The sequence below is a fragment of the Sorex araneus genome, chromosome 8 (genome assembly GCF_027595985.1).
Source record: "Sorex araneus isolate mSorAra2 chromosome 8, mSorAra2.pri, whole genome shotgun sequence".
Classification (NCBI taxonomy): Eukaryota; Metazoa; Chordata; class Mammalia; order Eulipotyphla; family Soricidae; genus Sorex; species Sorex araneus.
Window position 1 is genome coordinate 8,714,139 of NC_073309.1, and position 12,594 is coordinate 8,726,732.

Consider the following 12,594-nt stretch of genomic DNA (forward strand, 5'->3'; position numbering starts at 1 on the left):
ACAAGTTCGCACTGTGGTTTCAGGAATTCTCTCAAGACATGCTCAGCACGGACCTGTGTGGTTTGCAAGTCAGGCTGGGACATTCACCAATTCGGAGCAACCGGCCTCGTGGGTTTGATGCCATTGGCAGGCAAATGGGGAGAAATTTCCACCTGGAGAGTCAGCCCTTGTTTCGGGGTCAAAGGGGGCACACAGCGCTACCCTCTCTGCTTGGCCCCGAGCCTCACGGAAGGGTGACTCACTTGGATAGTTTGCGGTGCCACCGATGACCGATGTCCTCAGTGGGGTCTGGGATGGATCTGTGGTGTTCTCTGGCGTAGTCTTGCACTATCAGCCGCTCCACTTCCATGTGGATCTGAGCACTTATCTGGAGCAACAGACAGGAGCAGAGGGTCATATTCCATAATGGCATGGGTGCTTCTTCCCAAGGGGCACATGTCTGTTCATGGAGAAGGATGGAAGAATTTTGGGTACCACAGGGGTGGTGGCACTCTTTACAGTGGTGCAGACCTGTGAGTGTGTTTGGGGGTTTAGCCCCTTCATGGCAGTGGGAAGGGTTAAACTAGGTGTCTGACACATGAATACTCTCAGCAATAAAAATAAGTGAAGTTGGAGCAGCCAGGGGCAGAGTCCTCAGAAAGCGGGAAACAGGACGATCACATGGTCCAGTCACCCCGCTTCTGTGTATTTATCCAAAGAAAACAAAAATACTAACTAAAAAAAAAACACCAAAACTGGTAACTTTGTGTTCACTGCTGGACCTGGGGAGAATTTTAAGCGTCCAGGGGCAGAGACCAAAGGGGATAGCAGCCCAGTTTCCTCTCTTATGACCCAACTGTTTTCCTGACACCATTTCTGGAAGAAACTTTTCTCCCTCGGCTCCATGGTCCCGGCTCCTCTGTCTTGAATGACTTGCCTGTTCATGTGAAGGCTTATTTCTGGGCATTCGATTTTATCCTGTTGGCTCTGAGTCTGCCTTCATTTCTGCACCACATAGTTTTGATGCATCGTTATATCACACCATACACAAAAGTTAATTTGAATAAAGACCCTAAGGTTAACTAACACAACATCCATCAAGGGAAATGGGAGCAAAAACCTTCAGGATACTGACACGTTAGAGGTGTCCACAATGGTTTGGGAGAAAAAAAAAAGGAAAAGAAAGATCAAACAAATGAGACTACATCAAATTAGAAGCTCCTGTGTTATAGACAAACTCTAAAGTACTCCCTTCCCCTCCCAACCAAAAAAAAACCCCTCAAGTTAAAGATATCTAGGGATGGGGCTGCCGAGAGTGCTGTGGGGGTGGGACTGTCTAGGGGGCACGGGGGTGGGCTGCTGCTCTTGCTGTGACCCAGGCCCCTGAGTGGTGCGGCCCAACCCAGCCTGAAACTCACAGTCAGGCCGAGTGAACCTCTGCTGGCTGGGACGGGTCACGGGGGGCAGGAGGGGAGAGTGGCTCAGGGGGTCCCACCCCAATGACTCAGGAGATTCTTTCTTGGAAGCCCAAGGGGGGGTCCGTGGTGTCCGGCCATGAAAGTGGCACCTCCAGTTGGAGGTGTGTGCCTGCTGCCAGGCCCTTGCTGGAAGCTGCGGACCCCCACCCCCTACTGCAGGTTCCCCAGGTCTCCAGAGCCTAGTTCTACAGGGGCCAGAGAGATAGCACAGGGGTTGAGGTGCCTGCGGTGCACGTGACTGACCAGGCCAATCCCAGGCACACAGATGGTCCCCAAGCCCTACCAGGATTCCTGAACTCTGGGCAGGGGTAAGCCCTGAGCATTGCCAGATATGGCTCCCAACAACCCCCACCCCAAAAGGGGAAAAATAAAGACACCCCACTCAACAGAAAATATTTGCACACCATGCATATGACAAAGGACCAATATCCAAGATATATAAAGTATTCATAAAACTAATGCAAATCCAACAACCCCATCAAAAAGTAGGGAGAAGAAGGAACAGACGCACTCTCAGAGAAGACACACAGAAGAACAGCAGGCACAGGGCGAGGTGCTCCTCAGTGCGGGTTCTGACGGCACTGCATGTCAAAAGAACAGCGAAGCATCATCTCACTGCCAGTGTCAAAGAGACTTAACACACCCAGTACTGGTGGGCTGCAGTGAAAGGGACCGCCACACTCAGTGGGAACGGTGTCTGACTCAGCCTCCAGGGAAAACTGTGTGATGCTCAGGACACAAAAAACGGCACGATCATAATTCCCAGCAATTCCATTCCTTCCTATCCACACAAAAACACGAATTCAGACAGATTCATGCATACCTATGTTCATGCGCTGTTTACAGTAGCCAAGACATGGAACCACGTGAGTACGCAACCACCCAGGAGAGGAGAAAGGAGCGGTGGCACACAGACACAGTGAAGCGCTACTCAGCTGTGAGAAGAGAGGGCACCTTGCAGCCTGCTTTGACTGGGATGGAACTAGAGGGTGTGGCTGGAAGACAAGTCAGTATTTGTCTAGATGCTGAACAAACTCACTCCGGTGCTGTATATAAAGAAACATGGCAAAGGAATGGACAGTATCAATGAAAAAAAAACACTTGGATTCTGACCACAGAACTGGTGGTACCAAGCAATGGGTGGGGAGCGGGGGACAGAGGAGGAAGGATCTTCACACTCTGGTGTGGTACAGTGACACTGTCTGCTTAGAGTGTAAGTATGAACACTATCATAAACCGTGTACCTCAGTAATAATAATAAAAAGCAAATAAAAAGGAGTGTGAGCTATACAGTGTATATATATGTATGTATATATATATCTAATTTTTTTTGTCATACAAAAGAAGGAAATTCTTCCCTCAGTGACTCTGAGAGAAAGTGTCAGCAAAATAAAGTAAGAGAGATAGAAGATAGTGACAGATACAGCCTCACAATTGTGGGGCATCTAAGAAGTAAAGCAACTGAGCCAAACCAAGCACCTGCCTGTCGCCAGAGGCAGGAGTGACTGGGGGAGATGCTTGTGAGGCACTTCCGGAGCTGCACAACTTGTGCTCCACAATCCACATCCTGAAGAACGCCCACATAGTGCTGAATTTACAGCTAACAGCACGGGTCACAAGGCTGAAAGGTGCAGAGAGATTAGGTCTGAAGAATTGGTAGGTTTTAAAATTTTTTCCTCACAAGAGAAAACGTGATGAAGGATGGAAACTCCACTGACTGTAATTCTGCAGTCAGGACACAAACTCCGAGTCACTGTCAGAGTTCTTGAAATGGGCATCATAGTTACATGCCAACGGCAACTCCATCCAGACATGGGACTCGTGGAAGAAAGCCCCTGACAGCAGTTAAGAAAGGACTGAGCTCTTCACACAGTGGGACTCGAGGACCTTGTGATGAATGGAAAAAGCCCACTCAACGCTTTCTACTGTAGGATTCAGGTACTGATACTCTTGTACCTGACACTCTCAGTACAAGTACTGAGAACAGGTTAGGGGCTGGCAGGGAAGTCAGGGCTGGGAAGGGGCAGGTATAAAGGATCAAGACAAAGACCAGTTTCCCTGCTGAAAAGGAGAGACCTGACTTCACAAGCTCCGTGAGTCCTTTCTCTGTCCCTTTGCTGTATACAGAACCCTTCCTACACGAGTAAGCACCCTGGCACCAGGACCTTTCTCCGGGGAACCATTTCTTCTAACAACCATCGAGGAAGAGGGCCCTGGAACCCCCATCATTCAGGGATGGGGTGGGAGTGTGGTTTCAGAGGGGCTTATCAACACCCAATGATCCCAAGCCACTCGGGGCAGGTTCCTGCGCACACACCCCCTTCGAGGACAGCGCACACAGAAGCTGGTGTGTGTGGGACACGGGCGTCCAGCTCTTGCCAAGGTCACTATATATGCCAGAACCTCTTGACGTCCCCTCTTCCCAGTGCTGCTGCGGGGTCCCTGAGGTTTCTGTTCTCCATCCACCCCCTTCCATGCTCCCTCCACGCACTTCCTGGGGACTCCCACTGTTTCCAGTGGGGACAGTTGCTGCCTGTTGATCCCAACCACCCCCTCTGGCCCCTCTCCCTAGGCCCACAGCAGAAGCTAGACTCCCCAGAGGACGCCTCCTCTTGGATGAGGAATCCGGGAGGCAGTCGGGAGCATCTGAGGGTGTTTCCTTCCAAGCCCTCCCACTTGGCTCTCCTGTGGGGTTCTCTATCTTATGGCCCTCCGGTTGTCATCTAAGTAAGACACCCACACTCAAACCCTAACCCTTGACCATTTCACTGACTGCCCCATGCCCACTGCCAACCCTCTGCATCCTCGTTCCGCAAACTCACATCTTTTCTCTCCTTTATTTCTGTTTATTGTAAATTTCGTATTGGTTGGGGTTCTATGATTTACAGTACCACTAACAACAGTGCTCCTAACATATCATAATTCCAACACCGCACCCACCACTGGTTTACCCCAACAACACACCCGCCACCAGTGTACCCCAACACTGCACCCACCAGTGTACCCCAACACTGCATCCACTACCAGTGTAGCCATCTCTGTCCTCCAGGGACCCCAATGTGCCCTCACCCTCCATTTTATTTATTTATTTAGGGTCACAACCAGTGATGCTCAGGGGCTACTCCTAGCTCTGCACTCAGGAATCACTCCTGGCAGTGCTGGGGGACCATATGGGATTCTGGGGATCAAAACTGGGTCAGCCGCATGCAAGGCAAATGCCCTACTCACTGTGCTATCACTCCGGCCCTCACCCTCCATTTTAAACCCATCACATCTACTCCTGTCCCTCCGCCTAATGCCTCAGAATTTCACCTGGCAGCCAGAGAAACCTTTCTAAGATGCACACCCCACTTCCAAGCCCTCCGAGGCTCCTGCTGCACCCTCAGGATAAAGTTGAAAACCCTCTCAGGTCCGCAGACCTCCACTTACATTCTCCAGCTCCCTGCCATCCCCGTGCTCCCTTCCGCGTCAGTACTCTCTCATCCTTCCTGCTCTAGGGATATACACCCCTGCGCCCTGGCCCACACACTGTTCTTTCTGCTGCAAATGGTCCTCTTACCTCCGAAGACTCATCATCCAGCATTTCCTCTGTGATCTCCAAGTGTTCAAAAATTTCATACTTGCTGTACTCTTTCTCTAGGTTTTTTCTGGCTTGGTTCAAGAAGATTTGGTACTTTTCAGCTCCTGCACGGGGAAGGAGAGTTAGAAGAGGAAGATTTCTGCCCATGCCCAGAGCCAGGGAGGTGCTCTGTGTGTGTGCGTGTGCATGTAATGTGGTCTTGGATGGACTGACAGAGCAGAGTGTCAAGATTTAGTGGATGATCGCCAGGAGATGGGCCAGTGGCTCTGGGACGTGGGCTGAGCCTCAGGGAATGTGGATTTCAGAGTGGAGTCAAGCGACAGCTCTCTCCTCGTTTCTGTCTTATTTTGCGTTCGGGCTACACCCGAGGGTGTTCAAGGGCTACTCCCAGCTCATTGCTTGGGGTGGGGGTATCTTACTGGGGTTCTCAGGAACAAACCCAAAGCAGGTGCTTAGGCCACTGAATACCACCCTAGTCTTCGATGGCTCCCTTGAGCCACCTCCTTTCCCCCCACTCAGGGAGAAGAGTCAAAGAGATCTCTGGCTAAAAGACTCTTGGGTCTGCCCAGACAAGGGCCTGCAGGAACAGAGCCCAAGTCTGAGCTGGACACTGAGAAGGTAACCAAGAAAAGTCTAAATGGGCCTCCAAGCCGTGGACTGTGGGAGGAGGAGGAGCCGGAGTAGGGGCTGCCTCCCTCTGGTGTGTACTTGGAGACCGTGCCTGCGGTGCACGCAGGGCAAAGGGCACCAGAGAGAGCTGGGAGCTGGGCACCAGGGAAAGGCCTTGGCAGTGGAATGCCCCGTGAGTCCTGTTTCGAGAAATTACCTAAAGCTCTCCCATTAAGTAATTCAGTGCTAGCAAAACCAAAGGTTGGGGGGAGGGTGTTTTGCTGTCTTGCTTTTGTTCTTTGGCTTTTTCATTGGCTTGTTTGGGGCCCACGCCCTGCAGTGCTCAGGGCTTCTCCGAGGTCTGTGTTCTGTGTGTTGTACAGTCACTCCTGGCTGTGCTCAGGGAATTCTGTACCTTGTGTACAAGCCCTTTGAGCCACCCCTCCAGCCCCTGGGGGGATTGATTCTGGACTGCTGTGGGCCTCGTTTGGTCTCCCTATTTGGGTTCCCAAGTTGATTTCACTTCTTGACTTTTCTTGCCAACTGAGGAATAACCCGAAGGGGACCAGCGAGAAATGCCAGTGCCACGGTGTGTGGTCACCTGTCTTCCCCCGAGGAGGCCCCGCCTGCTCTCCTGACTCCCAGAGGGGAAGGAACTACGAGCAGGTCCTTGTACCCTTAAGGTTCCTGGGGAGGTCCACGCTGATTCGGGGAAAGACCCCCTCCCCACTCAGAGTGATCTTCTCTGGCTCCAGGTGGGCGATCTGTATCTGGAAACTCCTCTGAAAGATTTCAGGGACTCCAGGTAAGTAGTAAATCTTCAGCTTTGTCTCTTTTTGGGAACCGATGAAAGCCTGTACAGCAGGAAGTCAGAGGGAGCGTTAGCCCTGGTGGGACTCTCCACCCCCAAACATTGGCTGGGGGTAGGTGCTCCCCAGAGCCTATGAGTACTCCCGCTCCTCCCTGCAAAATCCCGTCCTCAGGAGCGAGGAGAACAGATAATAGAAAAAGATACAAGCAAATAATAGAGAAAGCATAGAGATCAGGCACAGGGCAAAGAGGAACCGTGAGTCACGAATGAACCCAGGAGAGGAGGCTCATGCTCCAAGGGAATCAGGAAGAAGCAAAGGAAGACCATCATGAGATTGGCAGTGTTTGCTCCCCAGGCACACACAAGGCTCCCCAGGGCGCACACGGCAGGTGGCAATGCCAGCGGGAGTGTGCTGGGAATGGGCTGTAGCACATACGCTGGCCAAAGTCCATGGGAAGGTCTCCGGGAAAACTCTCCCTCTGCGGGCTAGCGGACATGCAGCCGAGCGAGGTGGCCAGAGCGGCGAGGGGCGCTCTCAACCTTTATGTTGTGTACTGAGCCAAGTATTTCCCAGCGAGAGAGTTCTCACGTGGAATTCTGCTGAGACATTTTCCTGTATCTGCTTCTGAGTTCAAACATTCATGCGTATGGTGGGTATGACTTGGTAAAAAACACTTGCTTTTATTTTAAGAATTGGGCTTGATAACAGAAAATCTGGCACACGTAGACAAAGGGAGATATAGAGACAACATCTCATGGAGATACCTTGAAAACCAAGTCCAGCTCAAAAGAAAGGGGCTGTCAGATCCCCCAGCCACACCCAGGGTTCTCTGGCATACAAGTGGCCCAGATCCTCAACTGACCCCTATCAGTCTGCCAAGCCACCACGTTGTCCTTGTTCCATAGCTCCTGAAATGCACGACCATATATGACACGCATCACACAACGACAGCCCAGTCGGAGCACTGAAAATTTGATGGGAAAGTTGCGTGGAGTCCCACCAGCCCTTAATGAATGAAAATAATAACGCAGAAGGCTCAACGAGCACCAATCAGCTCAGTAAATCCTCAATGACTTCAGCAGCACCACTGGGAGATATAACAATTATCACAGATTCTCTTTTATTGATTTTTTTTTTGATAATTCCATTTGCCATTTTGTTGGAGCATGCAATCTGAAGAAAATTTGATTGTGCCTGCTAAGAGGGAAGGCTTGGGGGATGCATGGGAAATTGGAGGGAAGGTGACACTGTGGTGGGGTTGGTGTTGGAGCATTGAATGTCTGAAACAACTGTTAGGAGCAACTTTGCCAAAGTGTTGAAACAAACAAAGCAAATCATGAAAGAAGGGGGCGTCCTATCATCCCCACAGGGGCCATTGGGTGGCATGGCACAGGCTGCAGGGAGGGGCCAGAAGGTTCCCCCCATCACCTGGCCACGGGTGGGTGGCTTCTTACCGAGCTGGGCAGCAGCAATGGCACTCCAGGGAGCAGGTTGTCCGGGGCAGACTGCGGCTCAGCCAGTACCTTGAACTCGAAGCCCACGTGGCCCGTGTTCTTCAGTGTGATTTCCTTCACGGTGACATGGTCGAAGGGCTTGAAGGGGGAGAAGGGGCAGAGCAGGGCCTGGGGGCACTGGGCTTGTGCTGGCCGAGATGGGGGACATCAGTGCACCCCCCTCCACACACACACAAGGATTTCACTTCTCAGGATGCAGGCACTGGCCAGCCCACTTCTCTGTCACCCATGGGGGTGCCTATGGGGACAGGGGAGGGACTGGACCCTGGACACGGGGCTCTAATATTAGGTATTTTGGCAACAGAGTGAGAGGTTGGGGTGGCTTGGGGAGAGGATCTGACCTCCCAGGGTCTTCACTAGAGAGAACTAGTATCAGAGGATCTTCAAATAAGCTCCTCTGCACTAAGGTTTGCTCATTTTCTTTTGATAAGATTTGAGTCCAGAATATTTTAGAATGACCCTTGCCTGTCCCACCCCCCTTTTTCTTTCTGATGCAGAGGAGGGGATCATACTGGTAGACCAGATGAGCTCCTTTTCCGGAGATTTTGCTAGCATAAGTCAGCAGCTAGGAGGCCACTTCAGGGGTTCAAAAATAAGCCAGGACCAGGATTGGCTGCTTCAGACAATGCACAGAGCTGAGCCCATGCCCAAAGGATCCCAGCTAACCAGCATGTAGAACTACACGCGGCCAACATGCCAGAGAAGCTGTGGGTGCATCTGATTGAAGGTATGGTCTTTAACTCACAGACACACACGGCACACACATCAGTAATTCTACACGGAGTAGTTCTAGGAGAGATCCAGTTTCCACTGTAATGTGGTAAGGACTGTGGTCTGAGTACACACACCAATTCTTAGAGGGAGAGAGGGGCAAACACGGAATGAACTGAGTTACTGCAAAGCAAGAATTGGAAGGCAGAATTCCCGGGGAATGTGACACAGGCAAGAGAGGGAAAGTTTGGCCGCAGACAATGAAGTGACTCTCCGGAAAGTGCCTCAGAGCTGTGAGCTCCAGACTGGGAAGATGTAAGCGCTACTTGGACAAGTGGGCGGTGGACGGGACCTGTGTATGCAGAGGGCTGGTGGCCAAAGGCAGCGTCTAATACGCTGAGCTTCAGCCAGGGGCGGGAAATGCAAGTGAGAGTGACGGGCAGACCGTGGGAAGTGGGGGAGGATGAGCTTCTGAGAGGCAGATCAGGGAGCAATGCTGGCGTGTTGGTGACACGACGAGGAGGAGGTGAGCTGCCAGGAGGGACCCTAACACAAGGCCCGCGGTCGTGGCTTCAGGCAAAAGCTGGTGGTCTCAGCTCAATGGATGGTAATACCTGTAATCCAAAGTTTATGTCCTTGGTGTCAAAGGAATAGCTGATGAGGGATGCCTCTCCCCGGAGGGTGATCTCATAGGTGGGCCCTCCTTCCACTTCACACAGAGCCTTGGCCCGTGCGATGATGTCACAGTGGCCGAAGAAGGTAAAAGAGATCTGGTGGGTGCTGTACGGCTGCAGCACCCCACAGAGTGGCAAGATATCAAAGACCTGCAGAGAAAATGCTATTTTAGTGGGAGCACCTGTGATGAGGAAGGGCCACCAGGGGAGTGAATTCAGAAAGTTTACAGCCTTATTCTGTTTTGAACTCATCTGACTCCATGAGAGGGGACCCACTCAATGCCCTCACAATGTATGGCAGTAGCATTCCAATTTCTGGTGGGGGGCAGGTCAGAGGAGAGAGCAGCTGATGGTGCCAGGACCCTCGAGCTGTTACTTACTTCTTCTATCCCAATGGAAAGCAAATCTTCATGCGGAAAGATCTCTATGTAGTCCTGTAACTCCGTCTGGCTCTGGTTTAGGTCTACTCTTTCTATTTCGAAAGAGTTCAATATTCTCTAGAAGTTAGAGGTATTAGGAGAGGCTAGTGCGCATTCGGAAGGAGTGACTCAATGCGCCCCTTCCCACCATGGACAGAAAAAAGGAGTGTGTCATGGTACTTAGTTTTAAAATAGCAATGCCACTCTCCCTCATCCTATGGAGGAAACTGGACAAGTGCCTCAAAGGCAAGGACAAGGAGACACACTGCAATGTTAATTTATAAGAGAAGGGAGAAAAACTCTCTGGGATTCAGTGGAGTGACCGTAAAGAGGAGATGGTTTTAAATGGCCTGTGTGTGGTATCTGGGTGTGTGGAGGAGGAGATGGTGTATGTCAAGGGGTGGGGCTTGATGTTAATGATGTTTTACCAAGTGCAAAATTAGTTCCACTCACATACAAGGATATGTATTCTGAAAGTCTGAGCATGTTCTTTTAGCACTTATAGTAAGGGAAATGCAAATCTCAACAACAACCAAATCACCTCAAACCAGCGAGACTGGCACACATCCAAAAGAGTAGAAATAACTAGTGATGGGGTGGGGAAGGAGGAACACTTGTCCATAGTGGGAATGTTGACTTGTTCAGACTCTACGAGACTTTCCCAAAACTTTAGAACTGAGCTTTTGTATGAGCTCCACTTCTTGGTGTCTACAACACCCCCCACAAAATTTTCTGAAACAAACTAACAAACAATAAACCACTGCAATTCTATGTTCACTGCAGTGTGGCCCACAGTAGCCAAGATTTGGAAACAATCCAAGTACCCAAGGACAGATGAATGGATAAAGAATCTGTGGTCAATTGTCTATACTAGTTGGCTTTGAGAAAAGGTGAAATTGTGTAATTCACAGCTACGTGACTGATCTGAGTGAAATCAGTTAGAAGGAGAGGGATAGATACAGAATGATCGCCCTCATATGTGTGATATAAAGAAGCATGGGTAACTGTATCTCTCGGTGATTCAATAAACACACACACACACACACACACACACACACACACACACGGAGCAGAGTCAGAGAATAACATAGTCAGTGGTGATAGATCCTGAAATTCAGCCAGTAGTATTGAACTTTCCAAGGGATAGAGTTGTTGGTAGGTGAGAAGTGACCTTGAGACATTGGTGGAGGGACGCTGACACTGGTGGTAGGTGTGTTGTTGGAACAGTATGCCTGAAACTCTATCACTGACAATATTGTAAGTCACTGTGACTCAACAAAAATTGAAAAGCAAAAGAAAGTGTGAGCAGGTATACATTTTGAGATTTTTACATATGCAGAGATATCTGGGAGGCTGTTTGCTAAAATTTTAGCATTTTTTTTCTCTGAATGCTGGAGTCTTGAGGATTTTTTTCTGTCATTTAGTTTTGAATTCTCCAATAAACAGCTTTAAAGTTGAAGAAAACAATTAACATTTGAAAGAGAGGTGTGCCTCTTTCCTCTAAGGATACTTTTTTTTGTAGCATTTTCAGCGGGTTTTCATAACAAGCAATACAAAATATATTATTTTGGTTCTGCTTTGGGAGAGGGATCGAGTTTGGGAGGGAAACATCTGAAATGTGGTGATGGGAAGGTGTAATGGTGATGGGATTGGTGTTTGAATATTAAATGTAATCAAATATTGTCATCTACTTTATAAAACAAAAAAATTAAAAAAAAGAAAGAGAGGTGTGCACTTTTGGGAAATAAAGAAAATACTACTTTGGAAATAAAGAAAATTTTAAAGAGAAGTAGAAATAAGCCACTAGGTTACAGTGTAGATAGTGCTTATGTGTTGCATGCTTGTGTTGCATGCTGCGTGCATGTCACATATACACACCTATGTAGCTGAATGTTTATAAACATCATGCAAATGCTTTATAAAAGCAGTTGGTATATGCTCTTGGTATAAATGCACAATATTCAAAATGGTGTTTAGAAAAGCTATACTATGTGAATGTGAAATCCCATCTCTGCTCCCCAGGCCTTTGTTTCTCAACAGAGAATCTAGTCCAATCTTTTCTGCATCCTACTTGGTTATGCTCTTTATTCAACTAATAGTTTTTGGCCTTATAAATCAGTCATAGTGTTGGTCCTGTAATAGTGACCAAAAAAAAAAAAAACAGAAAAATCTTATTCTCTCATGATACAGCTTCTATTCCAGAGATATTCATGCGTTGCAAACCTATCTCTAACTATTTGAGAGAGAATAAATACAGTGGTTAAAAGTCAGATTGCTATAAATATGATGCTTGGCAGATGGTTCCCTTTATTCACAAAACAGAGAAAGAAAATAGGACCCATTCACAGGGTGGCTGGGACAGTTTTAATGCCAAAAAAAATGATGCTTAGAACAATGTAAGAAATGTGCTTAGTGAGTGTTTGTTTTTTAAATGCTTGGGCATGTTTCTCTTTACACAAATGATAGAACATCCTGAACCATTATACATGCAATATATTTTTCTTAATACATTAGAGATTTCTCCAAATGAGTTTAAATTATTATTTTTTTTTGCTTTTTGGGTCACACCTGGTGATGCACAGGGGTTACTCCTGGCTCTGCACTCAGAAATTACTCCTGGTGGTGTTCAGGGGACCATATGGGATGCTGGGAATCATACCCGGGTCGGCCACATGCTAGGCAAACACCCTACCTGCTGTGCTATCGATCCAGCCCCTCTCCAAATGAGTTTAAATATCTCTCATCTCTCTCTCTCTTTCTCTTTAAACCCAGGATTTCAGGGGCTGGGGACTTGCTTCAAGTGGTAGAGCAGATGCTG

At 48.8% G+C, this 12,594-nt stretch overlaps 1 protein-coding gene across 1 annotated transcript in view; it reads right to left on the reverse strand.

The window, feature by feature from the left end:
- Nucleotides 1-12,594, reverse strand: part of HYDIN (HYDIN axonemal central pair apparatus protein) — a 273,502-nt gene that overhangs the window by 67,537 nt on the left and 193,371 nt on the right. Inside the window, exons 26-31 of the mRNA XM_055145713.1 lie at nucleotides 9,738-9,852; nucleotides 9,298-9,507; nucleotides 7,913-8,050; nucleotides 6,323-6,500; nucleotides 5,017-5,141; nucleotides 243-367 (exon numbers count right to left, since the gene is read on the reverse strand). Of these exons, the coding sequence (XP_055001688.1) occupies nucleotides 243-367; nucleotides 5,017-5,141; nucleotides 6,323-6,500; nucleotides 7,913-8,050; nucleotides 9,298-9,507; nucleotides 9,738-9,852 (891 nt within the window). The remainder of the gene's footprint in view (nucleotides 1-242; nucleotides 368-5,016; nucleotides 5,142-6,322; nucleotides 6,501-7,912; nucleotides 8,051-9,297; nucleotides 9,508-9,737; nucleotides 9,853-12,594) is intronic.